The sequence below is a fragment of the Peromyscus maniculatus genome, chromosome 7, assembly GCF_049852395.1.
Source record: "Peromyscus maniculatus bairdii isolate BWxNUB_F1_BW_parent chromosome 7, HU_Pman_BW_mat_3.1, whole genome shotgun sequence".
Taxonomy (NCBI): Eukaryota; Metazoa; Chordata; class Mammalia; order Rodentia; family Cricetidae; genus Peromyscus; species Peromyscus maniculatus.
The window spans coordinates 17,868,134-17,884,019 of record NC_134858.1 but is presented as its reverse complement, the minus strand read 5'-3'; the positions used below and the strand labels follow the sequence as shown (position 1 = coordinate 17,884,019).

At 51.6% G+C, this 15,886-nt stretch overlaps 2 protein-coding genes across 14 annotated transcripts; one reads left to right on the top strand and one right to left on the bottom strand.

Moving 5' to 3' along the window:
• Positions 1–128: 128 nt before the first annotated feature.
• On the bottom strand, positions 129–8,049 carry Ccdc159 (coiled-coil domain containing 159). 13 transcript variants are annotated; one of them, XM_076575835.1, is made up of 14 exons: positions 7,911–7,930; positions 7,692–7,709; positions 6,114–6,220; positions 5,779–6,005; positions 4,973–5,006; positions 4,483–4,571; positions 4,322–4,403; positions 2,854–3,049; positions 2,225–2,292; positions 2,070–2,146; positions 1,629–1,750; positions 1,332–1,414; positions 367–465; positions 129–200 (listed from the first exon to the last, which is right to left on the bottom strand). In XM_076575835.1, the coding sequence occupies exons 1-14, from the start codon at positions 7,913–7,915 to the stop codon at positions 196–198; spliced, it is 1,212 nt and encodes a 403-aa protein (XP_076431950.1). In that variant the 5' UTR covers positions 7,916–7,930; the 3' UTR covers positions 129–195. The 13 variants fall into 13 exon arrangements, with proteins under 13 accessions (XP_076431950.1, XP_076431952.1, XP_042136471.1 ...); XM_076575837.1 differs by lacking the exon at positions 7,692–7,709 and having other exon boundaries at positions 7,911–8,047; XM_042280537.2 differs by lacking the exon at positions 7,692–7,709 and having other exon boundaries at positions 1,332–1,450; positions 7,907–8,039.
• A 62-nt stretch (positions 8,050–8,111) lies between these two features.
• Positions 8,112–13,977, top strand: Tmem205 (transmembrane protein 205). Its single transcript, XM_006982343.3, is given in 5 exon segments — positions 8,112–8,231; positions 8,234–8,320; positions 9,274–9,382; positions 9,477–9,640; positions 13,637–13,977. Coding segments are annotated over 5 exon segments (771 nt in total). The 5' UTR covers positions 8,112–8,126; the 3' UTR covers positions 13,943–13,977.
• Positions 13,978–15,886: the final 1,909 nt, after the last annotated feature.

Sequence of the window (15,886 nt, the reverse complement as noted above, 5' to 3'; positions counted from 1 at the left end):
TCCTAACTAGACCCACACATCCTTAAAAGTGTCCTGGTCTCTGCATCCTCTGAAACACCAAGGACTTGGCTGGGGGTGGCATGGGGAGGGACCCAGACTCTTGAACCAGCAGATGAAAAAGTCCAGGGTGGAGGAGGGTCTCGGCTAGTTTATTTTCTCTCTGAAGGGGTCTTCAGGGCAAGCAGTCCCAGCTGCTCAAGCTATGGGGAGAGAAGGTAGGTCATGGTCTAGCTTTAACTCCAGAACTCAGGGTTCCCAGCCAAGGAGCAGATGCCCAGACAGAGTGCCAGCCTCAAGGCCTAAACTGTGGGAATCACAAGGGGGCCAGATGGTAAGGGATGGTAAGAGGCTGAGGAGGGTCTGTACCAGGAGGATAGGATCCACTCTTGCTGAAAGGTCTCTCCCAGTCAGAATCGGAGTCCCAGGAGGGATACTGAGAACTCAGGCACCGGTGTTCCTTGGAGCCTGTGGGAGAGACATTCCATTCTGGCCCTTTAGACCCTGAACATGACCCTCTAACAACTTCAGAATATGGACTCTGCATCCCTCGAAATGAAACCACACTGATCCATGATCTAGACACCCACATTCCTTGTGTGACTTAAAGTAATACTAAATTATATCAATGACCCTTTAAATGTTCCCTTTAAAAGATCCCATAAGGGGCACCAGAGAGGCAGCTCAGTGGTAAAAAGTACTATTAGCTGCTCTTTCAGAGGACACAGGTTCAATTCCCAGCACCCACATGTTGGCTCATAACCCTCTGTAACTACAGTTCCAGAGGACCTGACACCTTCTTCTGGCCTCTGAGGGCACCAGGTACACAGTTGGTACACATATATATGCAAAATGCCCACATACATACAATACAATAAAATACATCTAAAAAAATTCCCACAGAGCCAGGAATGGTGGCATATATCTGTAACCCCTGGGGAGCTGGAAGCAGGAAGATCAGAAGTTCATCCTTGGCTACATAGTGAGTTTAATTAAGTTAGTCTGAGCTATGTAAGACCATATCTCAAAAAAACAAAGAGACTAAAAATCTCACAGATCCTAAATATGACCCCAATCAGCTCCTGCATGAAACATCCAGGGTCTATGTAGCCCAGGCTGGCCTTGAACTTGAGGGTCTCTTTCACTTACCACCCCTCCCAATTTCTGGGATTATAGGCCTTCAAAATCTCAACCAGTCCCTCAGCTACCCAATGTAGCCTTAGAACAGGACCCCACCCGATGTGACCCTCAGAAGACCCCTGAAGGTGGCCTCGTATACGTGAACCTGGGAATGACCTCCCCCCGACACCCCCATTACTAACTCAGGCCCTCACCCCTGAGACTGGAGGCTCTGGGCTTGGTGCCCACGGACAAGGCAAGACAATCGATGGAGCTCTGCAGACTGTGGACAGCAGACCTGTGGGGGGACAGAGAGACGGGGCCCCAAGAGACACTGGGGTATCCAAGACACCCCAGAATCAGAGCTAGGGCAAGGGAAGCTGTGGAAAGGGTGATTCCTAGGATAAGTAGGAAGGACTAGAACCATTTGTGTTCCAGATGCTGTGTGGGGGGGGGCGGTGCAAGTTAGAGGAGGGCTAGGGGTCAGAGGTCAGACTGGAGGCTGGCCTCACCATATGTCACTCAGCTCCTTCTGTAAATCATCCTTCCAGCAGCCACTGCTTTCCAAAGGGCCCTCCTCAGCCTCTGGCCATGAAGATGGCTCATATGCCTGCTGCTTCATCTTGGTCAGAACCTGAGGTTCGGGAGGGGGTTGTGAGGACAAGCAATCAGACACACAAGTAGTGACGACCATAGAGAGAGGTACTCGTGGGGTGGCGGCTTTATTCCCGGCTGTATTGAGAGCATGGAACCCTCAACGAACACCACTTCCTGATCGGGGAGGGAGCGCGGCTATTACACCCATTATATGGAGAGGCAAACGGAGGCCCAGAAAGACAAAATGATTTGCCCATAATAACATAGCATTAAATGGCAGAGCTGGGGTTTGGTTTCTGCCTCTGAGACTCAGCATGAGCTCCCACCTGCCCCGCGTCCTCATTTTCTCCGCTCACCTTCCGGCACTTCACCTGGGTTTTCTGCACCTTCTGGATATTCAAGAGGTTCTCTGAGATCTCATCCTCCTGGGCTTCTGTTGGGGAGAGAGCTCAGTGGACAGAGGAAGCCGAGGAGCCCCACCGCTTCCAGGCCACAGCCTCCAGGCACTCACGGAGCTTCTGATAGATGAAAGTCACTTCTTCCCGCACCAGCTCCAGCTCCTCCCACAGGAATTTCTTGCTGAGGGGAGAGATGAGCCTAGACCCACATTCCTAGCCCCTTCCCCAGGCCTCCAAGGCCTCCCACGTCCCCATCTGCCCAGCCCACTTCCAGCCACAGGCTCCTCCCACCGCCCTGGCTCCTTCCCGGGCATCAGGCTCCACCCACACCATCCAAGACCTCAGAATCGGTTCCGCAGCGCCAGGCTCCACCCACCCAGCCCTAGACCCCGCCCACAGCCCCGCCTTCTTTCACCGCCCTGGGGCCCGAGCCCTCACCTCCCAATCCACTTTCTCCTTCCTATCTGGATCTCCCCAGTCCTGTTCTCTCCTCCTGATTTCCACTCTCCACCCAGTCTTCTGAGGCCCTGTCTCCCTCCCCAACCCACCTCCAGCACCTTCCAGCTCCGTTAGGCTCCTCAACACCTCTCCCTAACCACCTCTCAGCGACCGGTCCTGCCCCCCACCTCCGTCGTCTCCCCCCCCCCCCCCCCCCCCGAGCCTTCCACTCCCTGCTGTATTAAGTTCTCTCAATGGCGGCCCGCTATCTTACAACCTCCACACTGCCCTCCTGCACACCCACCTGTCCCGGATCTCCTGGGCCAGCAGCTGTAGGCAGCGAGCCGTGCGGGACCGTTGCATCTCCTCACCGTCCCTCAGAGTCTTCTGCAAGCCCTGCAGACCTTGGGCCAGGGCCCCATACAGCTCCTGCCGACTCTGCTCAGTGCCCCACTTCTGGCCTTCCTTCTCTCCTTGGCGGCTTGTGGGGCTCAACACTTCTGCAGAGAGGGTGGGACACTCTTGCTTTTATTTTTGTGTGGGGGTGTACGTGTACATATCTGTTCACGTGTGTGCACAGGTGTGTGCACAGGTACGCAGACACGTGGATGTGTGTGGGCGAAGGGAGGTCCAAGGTCATACTGGGTGTTCTCAGTTCTTCTCCACCTTATCTTTTGAGACAGGGTCTCTCACTGAACCTGGAGCTCGAAGATTGGGGTAGACCTGCTGGCCAGGGAGCCCCAGGGCTCCTCCTTTCTCCACCTCTGCAGAACTGGGATTACGAGTGTACGCCACAAAGCCCAGCTTTTTTTTTAGCCTGAATTCTGGACATGAACTCAGGTCCTCATGCCTGGACGACAAGCATTTTAGTAACAGCTATCTCCCCAGTCCTGTATTTTTTAAGATTACTTATTTCTATTTTATGTGGTTTATGTTTCATAGGTGTTTTACCTGGTTCCCATGGAGGCCAGAAGAGTGTGTCCTATCCCCTGGAACTGACGCTACAGAGGATTGTGAGTGACCATGTGGATTCTGGGAACACAACCTGGGTCTTCTGCAAAAGCAGGCAGTGCTTTTTTATATTTTTTTTTCTTTTTTTTCAGAGCTGAGGACTGAACCCAGGACCTTGTGCTTGCTAGGCAAGCGCTCTACCACTGAGCTAAATCCCCAACCCCTATTTTTTATTTTTATATTTTATTTATTTATTTATTTATTTTTGGTTTTTCAAGACAGGGTTTCTCTGTATAGTTTTGGCGCCTGTCCTGGATCTCGCTCTGTAGACCAGGCTGGCCTCAAACTCACAGAAATCCGCCTGCCTCTGCCTCCAAGTGCTGGGATTAAAGGCGTGCGCCGCCGCCACAGGTGGCCGCAGGCAGTGCTCTTAACTGACAAGCCATCTCTCAGCCCCAGGGCTCTGTTTTTATTTTTTATTTTCCAGAAAAAATCTCTGTTGCAGTCTGACTTTCAGTCTCTAATTAGATGAGGGTAACCTTGAACTCCTAATCCTCCTGTTTCCATCTCCCACGTGCTGGGATTGCAGGCATGCACCCCCAGGTCCAGTTTTATTCCATGCTGGAGGTGGAACCCAGGACTTCATGCGTGCTTCATGCGTGCTCTACCAACTGAGGCCCAGCCCAGCCCAAAACGGTGGGAACCAGATGTGGCCTGGGACCAGCCTTGACTCCAGCTTTCCCTGACCCTGTTCTGACCTTGACCTGGAACTTCTACTCACTTCCAACTTACTCAGACCTGGGTCTCCGTCTAGTCCTTACCTTCAAGCTGCTGGATTTTGATCTGCTGTAGGCAGCTCTCCTTCTCCAGCATGGTCACAGAGTGGTTCAGGAACTCAAAAGCCTGGGGGGTGGGGGCACAGGTGAGGCTCTAGAGCAAGGACCACGACGAGAACAGGGGTACAGAGGAGGGGGGGCCTCACCTTGGTCTGAGCCTGCAACTGGGTCCTGAGAGACTCTAGTTCACATCGCAAGAGCTTCTGAGCATCAGGGATTAGCATGGCGTTCTTAACTGTAGGCAGAGGCAAGGGGGAGCCATGGCTGAGGTGCGATCAGAGCAGAGATGGGTGGGTAGATCAGAGGAGAGACAGGGGCATGTAGAGAGCAGGGGGGCCCCTGGAAGCATTTAATGAACGTGGGCCTTGGTACTGGAGAAGAAAGTGGATGTAGGGGGCCTGCAAGATGGCTCTGGGGGTGAAGGGACTTGCCACTAAACAGACGACCTGAGTTTGAACCCAGGGACCCGCAGGGTAGGAGAGAACCAACTGGTAAGTTGTCCTCTGACCTTCAAATGTGTGCCATGGCACACACATCCTCAAATACAGGAGGTAAATAAAGCAAAGTAAAGGAAAATTTAAGTGGGGCTAGAAACCCGACTGCCTCCCTCCAGTCTCAGCAGGAGAGGGCGTTCACCTTTTACTTTAGAAGAGCCAGGCTCCGGGGACTTCTGGGAAAGAGAAGAAGAGGAAAATGGTGATGAGTTCCCAGACTGCTTACCTTGATGCAGTTTGGAGGGAAGGATAAGAGTGGTCTCTCGAGTTCTGGTTATCCCTAACCAGGAATTCAGGCAAAACTGTGTCGGGGGCATTCATCCACTGCCCTTACCCCCAAGGTCATCATCTGAACATGCTCAGAAGGGCACTTGTGTGTCTCATCTCACGTGTTTATGGGCCCCTGGGTTGACCCTGGCAGGAAGCAGATGCCAAGCTTTCCCTTAGGAGTACAAGACATCACTGACAGCAGGGTCCACAGTGGACACCATCGGCACATGACACACCACAAGCTGTTGTTGAACATAATCAGCTACAGGCACACAATTTTAGACACAAGTGTGAGTCTCACACACACACAATCAGAAACCATATAGATACAAAAACAAACACAAGCACACACACACACCCCTTCAAAATATGAAAGTCAGACATAATGTCTCCTTCCTATAATCCTAGCATTCGGGAGATGGATGCAGAAGAAACAGGAGTTCAAATCCAGCTTTGGCTACAGAGCAAGTTCAGGGCCAGCTTGGCCTACAAGAGATACTCGCGAAACAAGCCAAGACACAAACAGGTTTTCTTCTAGTCCTTCCTTCTTCCCTCTAGGGTGCTGTTCTAGGTGCTGAAACCCCTGCAGGTCGCTGCTCAGCAGTCCCTTCCCTAGGCCCCACAGTGGTACACTGCAAGTACATTCCTGGGCTAAGGAGGCTTTGGGGAGTGTGTGACCTTGGTTGGGCTGTGGTTCCTCTTCACAAGCTCCTGGTCATGACAATGTTCCTTGTGCAGGTCTAAGTTGGAATAGGAGGCAGCCTCATGAGGCTGAGATGCCGAGTCCCACTCCGGCCCCCAATCCACAATCCTCGGTGTTTGTTCTGAAGTAGCGTTGACGATCTCAGGCTCCAAGGTCCTGGACCAGCGGGTCATACAGTCCAAAGCCCTGTCTGAGGAGGACCCTGGGGGAAAGGGTTTCCTTCAGGAACACGTGATAGCAAGCTTGCAATTGTCAGCCCCGTCCGGCCCTCTAGCTGTCTACCAGGCCCCCCAGGAACTCCAGTACTTGCCCCTCTTCTGGTTGGCAGGCCAAGATGTGATGGAGAGTGAAGGAGGTGAGCGGAGATGAGATACACAGTAGTCAGGGTCCCGGGGCAGGCCAGCCAAAAGAGGGTCGCTGCAGAGAGGGGGATGGGAGGGGCTCTGAGACCAGTCTCTAACTCGTAATCCTTTCATTTTTAGTAATTTACTGTTGTTTTCAAGACAGGGTCTTGTGTAGCCCAGGCTGGCCTCCAACTCATTATGTAGCCAAAGATGACCTTGAACTGCTGACCCTCGAGCTTCTACCTCCCTAGCTCCAGGATGACAGGAGTCACTACATTCAGTTTATACAGGGCTGGGGACGGAACCCAGCACGTTAGGCAAGTGCTCTACCAACTGAGCCTCAACCCCCGGCCTCCTAACCCCTCTAGAGTCTCCCCTCAGAGATGTTTCAGCCCAGAAATGTCTCAGTGTTGACAGAAGGCAAGTCAGATGAAAGGTCAATCCAGAGGTGGGGTTGGGGTATGAGAACCCAGACATCCCACACGAAGACGTTAAGGCCTTGAAGCGCTGGTCAGAGAACCCATGAATAAGGTGCTTGCCTGCAAAAATGGATCCCCAGTAACCAACTGAACAGTGGAAGGAGAGAACCAATGCCGTAAGCTTGACCTCTGACCTCTACATGTATGCCATGACATGTGCACACTCACACACACATCATACACACCTAAGAATAAGAAATAAAGTTTTATATTAAAAAACGAGAAGAGAGATAGCTCAGTGGTTAAGAGCACTGACTGATGTTCCAGAGGAACTGGGTTCAATTCCCAGGTTGTCTGGAGTCCGATCATGCCAGGATAAAAAAATAAATAAAAGGAAAAAAGAAGAGAGAAAAAGTAGGGGAGGTGGGGGGGGGGCGTGAGGGATTGGAAGAGAGGAGGGAGGGAGGGGAACTGTGATCTGGTTGTAAAAAAATTAATAAAAAGAAAGTAGCCACACGCCTTTAATCCCAGCACTCAGGAAGCTGAGGCAGGCAGATCTGTGTGAGTTCGAGGACAGTGTGATCTACAGAGTGAGTTCCAGGCCTGTCAGAGCTACCTAGAGAGACCCTGTCAAAAAAAAAAAAAAAAAAAAAAAAAGGCTTGAGAACTGGCTTAGCAGTTAAGAGCACAGCTGCTCTGCCAGGACCCAGGTTCAATTCCCAGCACCCACATGGTGACTCACAACCTTCTGTAACTCCAGTCCCAGAGGATTTGATGATCTCTTCTACCCTCCGTAGGAACCAGGCACCAAAGCAGTGCACAGACATGCATGCAAGCAAAACACTAACACACATAAAACAACGTTTAAAAATCTGAAACAGCAACAACAACAAAACCACATAAAGGGGCGGATGTGGTGGTCCACCCCTTTAATCTCAACTCTCAGGGGGATCCCCGAGTTCCAGGCCAGCCTGGTCTACAAAGCTAGTTCCAAGCCAGCCAGGGCTACACAATGGGAACCTGTCTGGGAAAAAAAAAAATCATCATATCCACTTTACTGGGCTGTCCTGGTAACACAGATTTAGTCCACTGCTTGGTAAACGAGAATCTGTTCTAGAATATCACCTGAGGACCACGGATGCCCTAGAAGAGTTAGAGGGGGAAAGGCAAGAGGCGTTTCAGAGCTCCACCGCAGGTGGATGCCCAACCCTGCCTGCCTCTCCCACCTCAATTAATCCGAGGTCCCCTTCTCCAGAGACTTCTTCAGAAGGGGCGTGACCACTGATACTGGCCCCGCCCTTGCACCCCGCCAGTCCCCCAACCCCCTTTGCCATCCTCACCTACCACATACCACCTGTTCATGCTCTCCCATCAGGGACCACGAAGCCAGTCCCAGCTGTGACGCTGAAGTTTTGATCCCTTGGGGACACCTTCGCTGGAAAACGCCGAAGGCCGAAGGTGGAGTCACAGAGAAGGGCGTGGTCTGCACTTAAGCCCCGCCCGCTCACTCCGGGTCAGGCGCGGAGCTCATTGGCGCCTGAGTCTCTTCGGTGTGACTGGATGAAGTTCGGAGAGGCGGGACGGCAGGATGATTCCCGCGAGCTGACTGGGCAATCGCTGAGTGGGCGGGCCCAGAGTTGTCAGATATGTGATCTTATTGGCTTCTGGCTGGCTGGGAGGTGGGGCGAGGCCTGCGGTGCGGAAGAAAACCCGGGAGGTCTCAGGCGAGCCGGAGCTGCATAGGCGCTGCCCCGGTTCGTGCACGCCTGACCTCGGGTGCTCCACGGTGGGATCATATGGGGACCCTGGGGGTGCCTCGGGATGTTTCTGTGTTGTCTCAGGTTTCTGGATGAGGGCTCTTAGAGCCAGGGTGATCCCTGGAGACCTAGGGATGCGAACTTGAGCTGCTGGGACTCTGGCTTTTGGGGTTCTATAAGGTGCAGTTGATACTGGTGTCTAGAGAAAGCCTGAGATCTTTTGCTGTAGAATTTTGTTTGTTTTTGAGACAAGGCCTCATGTATCTCAGATTGGTCTCCAGCTCCTGATCCTCCTGTCTGTACCTCCTCACTGCTGGAATGACAGAAAGGAGCCAGTGCTTGTCTTACACTGAGCTGGAGATGGAACGCAGGGCTTCCTGCACGTGAGGCAAGCACTGCCAGCTCAGCCACTTCCCCGGCTGGAGCCTGAGCTATTTATTGTTTGTTTTAAGACAGTCTCACCATATCTTAGGCTGTGATTTTCAGTGATTTTCCTGCATCATCCATATGTTGGGATTACAGGTGTGAGTCACACGGCCAGTCTCTGTTTTTAAATGCTTTTTGGAATGGAGGAGTAGCAATCCCCCTGTGTCAGTCTCCCAAGTGTGAGCTTCCACACTGGACTGAGATTGTTTTATTTATTATTATTATTATTATTATTATTATTACTTATTGCCATTACTTTGCAAGTGTTGGGAAGGGACTGTGAGGCCAACACTAACCAAGTCTCTGACCTCAAAGCCACAATTCCAGCCCCGAGCCTGAGCTCAGATGGACTGGTTGGGCATGAGGCTGTCCAGGGATTGCTTTGGGTCTTCCCACTGCCGTTTCCAGACTTTTCCCTCATCTCTGCACCCGTGTGGGGCTGGCCCTAAGCATTCTCTGCCAGGTTTCAAAGCTAGGGGGCAAAGGTTGACAGTTAAGCTGAATCACTGGTGCCTCCTTCCCAGGGCCACAGGATGGAGGACAGTGAGGATCCAGGAAGCCTGATTAAGGTGGTCCACTTGCTGGTCTTGTCTGGTGCCTGGGGCATGCAGATGTGGGTGACCTTTGCCTCAGGTAGGGACCTCCAACCTGTTACTTAGGGTGGGGACTGAATGGGAGGGGAACCTGGAAGGGTCCTAATGGGTGTTTGTGGCCCTCCCCCTCCCAGGCTTCCTGCTTTTCCGGAGTCTTCCTCGGCATACCTTCGGGCTAGTGCAGAGCAAGCTCTTCCCTGTCTACTTTCACATCTCCTTGGGCTGTGCCCTCATCAACCTCTGCATCTTGGCTCCGCAGCGGGCCTGGATCCACCTCTCGCTCTGGGAGGCCAGTCAGGTATGAGGGTTTGAGGGCACCATTCTCTGCAGATCTGTCCCCAGGACTCCAGTGAGCACTTATAGAGACTTCATTTTATTTTAATGTGTGTGTGCGCGCACGCGCGTGCATGCGTGTGTGTGTGTGTGTGTGTGTGTGTGTGTGTGTGTGCACATTCATGTGCACAATCACGTGTAGAGACCAGGTTTTGATGTTGTATCTTCCTCTCCAACTCTCTACCTTACTTTTGTTCTTTTGAGACAGGGTTTCTCTGTATAGCCCTGCTGTCCTGGAACTCACTCTGTAGACCAGGCTGGCCTCCAGCTCACAGAGATCTGTCTCCCTGCCTCCCGAGTGCTAGGATTAAAGGCTTATTTATTTTTTTGAGACAGGGTCTCTCATTGAACCCGAGGCTCACTGATTTGGTCAGACAAGCTGACTGGCAGTCTCCAGGGATCCTCGCACCTCCGTCTCCCCAGCACTGAGATTACAGGCATGAGCTGCCATGCCAGGCTTTGTAACAGGGTGCTGGGGGCTGGACTCAGGCCCTCCTGCTTGCATTGCACACACCTACTGACCACATCTCCCCAGCTCCTCCTTTGATGTTATTTTCATAGTGCTGGGGATAAAACCCAGAGCCCCGCACTAGCTAGGCACGCACTCTGCAGGTACATCTTCTTGACCTACATGGGTAGTGGTGGTGTTATTCCAAGGCAGGGTCTTGAACTCAGTATATGGAAGATGAGTTTGAACTTCTGGTCCTCCTGCCTCCTGAAATCGCAGGCATGTTCTCCCACCCATCATTTTATGAAGTGTTGGGAATTGAACCCAAGGCTTTGTGTATGCCAGACAGGAACCCTGCTAACTCAGCCACATCACCAACCCTCCGGTGGAAAAAAAAAAAAAATTAAAGATTTATTTTTATTATTTTCTTTTTGGTATTTTGAGACAGGGTTTAATCTCTGTAGCCCTGGCTGCCCTGGAACTCACTCTGTAGACCAGGCTGGCCCCTGCCTCTCCAGTGCTGAGATCAGAGGTGTGCACCCAGCTTTGATTATTTTCATTTATGTGTTTATTGTCTGTGTGTAGATATGTGCATATATGTGTGGGTACCCTCAGAGGCTAGTGGTGACAAATCACCCTAGAACTATAGTTACAGGCAGCTATGAGCTGCTCAGAGTGGGTGCTGGCAACCAGACTCGGTCCTCTGCAAAAGCAGTGCTCTCTTAACTGCTGAGCCAGCCATCTCTACATCCTCAGGCTGGCCTCAAACTTGTGCATTCTCCTGCTTCCACTTTTCAGGATATCCTTCTGGTGTGGGCCACCACAACCAGCTCAAGTGACATTGTTTTGAAAAGGGGAAAGAAATGCCTCTTATTCCTGGTAAAGACAGAGCTGGTCACTGGGTGGCCTTGAACAGTGCACACATCCGGCATGGCTACCCCGGCAGCCCTCCATGTCCAGCCTTATCTTCCCCATTGGCTCTCATCTCCTCTGTGCCTGATAGCTGGGCCTCCTGCCAGACTGCAGTGACTCAGCTGAGCTGAGGTTCTGACCTCAGTCCATTGTGTGAAAACTAGCCGGACTGGGAATTTAGGTTTCCCCGCTCCCATGTACACTTTCCCTAAGCCACAACGTAAGGAACAATTCTTACAGCTCAGTACAGCTCAGGTTTCCTCACCCTCCCCTCCCTCTGCTCTTGACGTTTCAGATGTGGGCAGGTGAGACTTGATGGGTGTGTCACCTCTCAGCCTGGTGTGGTGGTGCACACGGCACACACACACACACACACATACACACACACACACACACACACACACACCACCCCAGGATGTAGGAAGATTAACCAGGGAGATTACACAAGTTCCAGGCCAGTCTGGGCTGCATAGTAAGACTCTGGTTCAAAAACAACAACAACAAACAAGCCAGGTGTGATGGTGCGCACCTTTACTCTCAGCAATCTGGAGGCAGAGGCAGGAGAATCTCTGTGAGTCACAGGCCAGCCTGGCCTACATAGAGAGTTCAAGGACAGCCGGAACTACACCGAGAGAGACCCTGTCTCAAAAAACATTAATTAAAATTAGGCCAGGTCGTGGTGGCACATGCCTTTTATACCAGCACCCAGGAGGCAGAGGCAGGCAGATATCTGTGAGTTTGAGGCCAGCCTGCTCTACAGATCCAGTTCCAGGACAGCCAGGGCTACCCAGTGAAACCCTGTCTCAAAACACCAAAATAGCCGGGCGTTGGTGGCGCACGCCTTTAATCCCAGCACTCGGGAGGCAGAGCCAGGCGGATCTCTGTGAGTTCGAGGCCAGCCTGGGCTACCAAGTGAGCTCCAGGAAAGGCGCAAAGCTACACAGAGAAACCCTGTCTCGAAAAACCAAAAAAAAAAAAAAAAAAACACCAAAATAACTAAAATAACAATTTAAATTAAAAACCAAGGCTGACATGTGGTAATCCCAGCTCTTGGGGGCAGAGGTGGGAGGATCAGGAGATCAAGGCCAGTGTCAGCCACACAGGGAGCCTGAGCTACTGAGATCCTGTCTCAACCCCACAAAAGAATAGTCTCTTAGAGCTCAGAGAGGGTTCTGAGTAACTGGTATTTCCCAGGTGATTAATTGAGTTCCTGTTCGTTCAGTGTCAGTTTCTGGGGTCTGAGATGGGCCCTATTTTAGGCTGTGAGCAGAAAGAATGAAGGAATGATGAGTGTTATCTGTCTTCCTTTTGGGGAGAGTAGATGGGCATCCTATCATCCCAGCTCTTTGGGAGGCTTAGCCAGGAGGATTGCAAGTTCAAGGCTAGCCTTGGCTACATAGTGAGTTCTATTCCAGCCCAGGTAACTTAGTGAGACCTTGCCTCAAAGTGAAAAGAGCGGAGGCTGGGGGATGACTTGGGCAGAAAAGTGCTTGTGCACATACCTGAGGACCAGAGTTCGAATCCTCAGCATCCATTCAAACCGCAAACACAGAGGAGTTACCCAACATGGGGAGGGGGTGGAGTCAAGGGTGGAGACAGGCAGATCTCTGAAGCCCATTGGCCCACCAGTCAGTCCAGCTGAATGAGGGAGTTCCAGGATCAAGGAGAGACACCATCTCAGAAACCAAGGTGGACGGTTTAGCAAGCAAAGGCCCTTGCTTGCCGAGCCTGATGACAATCTGAGTTGGATTCCTGAGGGTCTACATGGAGGCAGAAGAGAAATGACTCCCTCATGTTGTATCACACACACAAAGGCATGTTATTACACACACACACAAACACATGCACGCACACACACACACACACACACACACACACACACACACACACCAAGTAAATGCAATAAAAAAATTTTTAAATGAAAAAGGGCCAGGTGGTGGTGGCGCACACCTTTAACCCCAGCACTTGGGAGGCAGAGGCAGGTGGGTCTCTGTGAGTTTGAGTCCAGCCAGGACGGCTAGGGTGAGAAACACTGTCTCAAAACCCTACTCCCACCCCCACCCAAAAAATGGTGGAAAGCCCAAGGCAACCTCTAGCCTCCACAGAAACACACACACACACACACACACACACACACACACACACACACACACACGCATGAACAAGTACATATACCACATATGCACAAAGGAAGTTAAAGAAGGGATGTAGCTCAGGGGTGGGACTTACCTGTGACTGAGACCCCAAGATCGAGTCTCAGTAATGCAAAAAACACGTCTTGTTTTGAAGAAGAGGTTTTGGTGTTCAAGGTGTCTCTGGGCAAGAGAAGAAGCCATAGATTCTTTCCTTAGGACTGCTACTGTCAGGGTCTGGGTGCGGGGAACTCTCTGGGCTGTGAGGATATCGGCATGCTCTCTCTTGGGCCCCCCCACCCTCTCAGCCCCCCTCACCCTCTCAGCCCCCCTCACCCTCTCAGCCCTCCTCACCCTCTCAGCCCCCCCCACCCTCTCAGCCCTCCTCACCCTCTCAGCCCCCCTCACCCTCTCAGCCCCCCTCACCCTCTCAGCCCCCCTCACCCTGCCTCCCCATCACTGTCCTCAGCTCGCTCTGCTGCTCCTGAGCCTCACACTGGCCACCATCAACGCACGCTGGCTGGAGGCCCGTACCACGGCCGCCATGTGGGCCCTGCAGACCGTGGAGAAAGATCGAGGCCTGGGGACAGAGGTGCCAGGCAGCCACCAGGGCCCTGACCCCTACCGCCAGCTGCGGGAGAAGGACCCCAAGTACAGTGCCCTTCGCCAGAAGTTCTTCCACTACCATGGCTTGTCTTCCCTCTGCAACCTGGGCTGCCTGCTGAGCAACGGGCTCTGCCTTGCGGGCCTTGCTCTGGGGCTCCAGAGCCTCTAACACAGGCCCCGTGTGCCAATAAATGCTTCTCTGGAGATGGCTGTGGTTGTTTGTCCAGGTGATGAGTGTGTGTGTGAGTGTGTGTGTGTGAGTGTGTGTGTGTGTGTGTGTGTGCACATGCACTGGGACAGCACCCCGTTTCATGTTTCCCTGTTCCTGTAGCATGATGCTTTGGAGTGTGAGCTGCCGCAGCTCTGGCATATCTCCTCTAATGATGACCATTTATTGAGTGCCTGCTGTATGCCTGTCATGGTGCTGACCATTGTTACTGTAGGTTCCCACCTCTCGGGCACAATCGTATTCCATATCCTGCTGACACTGGAAGTGACATTGTGACTTGTTTAGGCTGATGAGATGTGAGCAGAAGTGACATGCGTTTGCAAGACAGTATGGAGCTTGCTCAGCTTTCCTGGTCCGTAGCATCCACCCTGAGATGGGGACCTAGATGAGTGGTATCCCAGAGACTCTGGGGGCTGCTTGTTTCTGAGAATAACTCGGTTCTTCCTAGATAACACACTCCAGCTCAGTCCATATATATTGGAGTTTTGGAGACAGCTGTTCCCTCTAGGTGTCTGGGTGAGCAGAGAAGTTCAAGTTGCTCTGTGTCGCGCGTGCGCGCGCCTATGTGTGTTTTGAGGCAGGGTGTCCAGGGAACTCTGTGGCCCAGATTGGCCTGAAACTCATGATGACAATCCTTCTGCCTCAGCCTCTTATGTGCTAAGATTACAGGTGTGAGCAACTACATCAGTCTATATTTTTGTTTTGAGACAAGTTCTCTGGGCCCCTGGGGTCCCTGGAATCCTCCGGTCATCAGGCCTAATGGCAATGTGCCTTTGCCCACTCATCCATTTCGATGGCCTCTCTATATTATTTTGAATATATAATATTATTTGGCCTCAGACAAATATCTGTCTTCCTTTGATCCTTAATTTTCTTATTTTTTTAAGGTTTATTTATTATACAGTGTTCTGTCTGCATGTATGCCTTCAGGCCAGGAGAGGGCACCAGATCTCATGGATACTTGTGAGCCACCATGTGGTTGCTGGGAATTGAACTCAGGACCTCTGGAAGAGCAATCAATGTTCTTAACCTCCAAGGCATCTCTCCAGCCCTAATTTCCTTATTTCTAAAACATATTTTAACTCCAGGAGCCCTTAAGAGCGTTGAACAGAGTAACCCAGCACCCTTTAGGGCCATGTGGTCTTCATCGCCAGCATTGAAAAGGAAATGGGGTGGGGGTGGAGAGTGCTTCCTTAGTAGACAAGAAGGCTCAGGCTCATTCTCAGCACCACCTGCAGTCCCAGACCTGAGAGGTGGAGGCAGGAGCATCAGTTTATTTATTTATTCTTGGCTACAGAATGAATTCCAGGCAAGCTTGGACTAAATGAGACCTTGTCTGAAAAAATAAATAAAATAACATTTTTTTTTTAGATTCTAAATTTTATTTTACATGAGTATTTTGCCTATATGTATTTCTGTCCACGTTGGTTCTTGCTGCTTGATAAAATAAGAAGGGTGGAGGTCAGAGCCCCCTGGAACTGGAGTTATGGATGGCTGTGAGTCACCATGTGGGTGCTGAGACTCAAACCCAGACGCTCTGCAAGAACAAGTGCTTTTAACCGTTGGGCCATCTCTCCAGCCTCCAAAATTAAAAAAATTAAAAACAAAAACGTGGCTACACACTTGACAGATGGGAAAATTGAGGTTCGGAGAGGTTAAATATGTCCCGAGTCACCGTCCTAGAAAGTGGAGGTGGGACTAGAACCCAGCTCCTGAGGTTTTCCTCTTGACCACAGAGTATATAGAAGACATTTTCGACTTGAAGTTAGGGGAAAGGAGATATATGCTTCTAGGAGAGGCTACGGTGGGGCTTTGTCAGGTCCCTCACATCCAGCTCTCACTCCCTGCTTCTTGGGCTGGCACACCGCGTGCTCTCATCTGATT

Coding starts and splice junctions, on each gene's coding strand:
- Ccdc159 (XM_042280532.2), bottom strand. CDS start 7,938: ATGGGAGAGCATGAACAGGTGGTATGTGGTAG. Junction 4,404..4,482: donor AGTTGCAGGCTCAGACCAAG/GTGAGGCCCCCC, acceptor CCCACCCCCCAG/GCTTTTGAGTTCCTGAACCA. Junction 2,293..2,853: donor GCCCAGGAGATCCGGGACAG/GTGGGTGTGCAG, acceptor CTCTCCCCTCAG/CAAGAAATTCCTGTGGGAGG.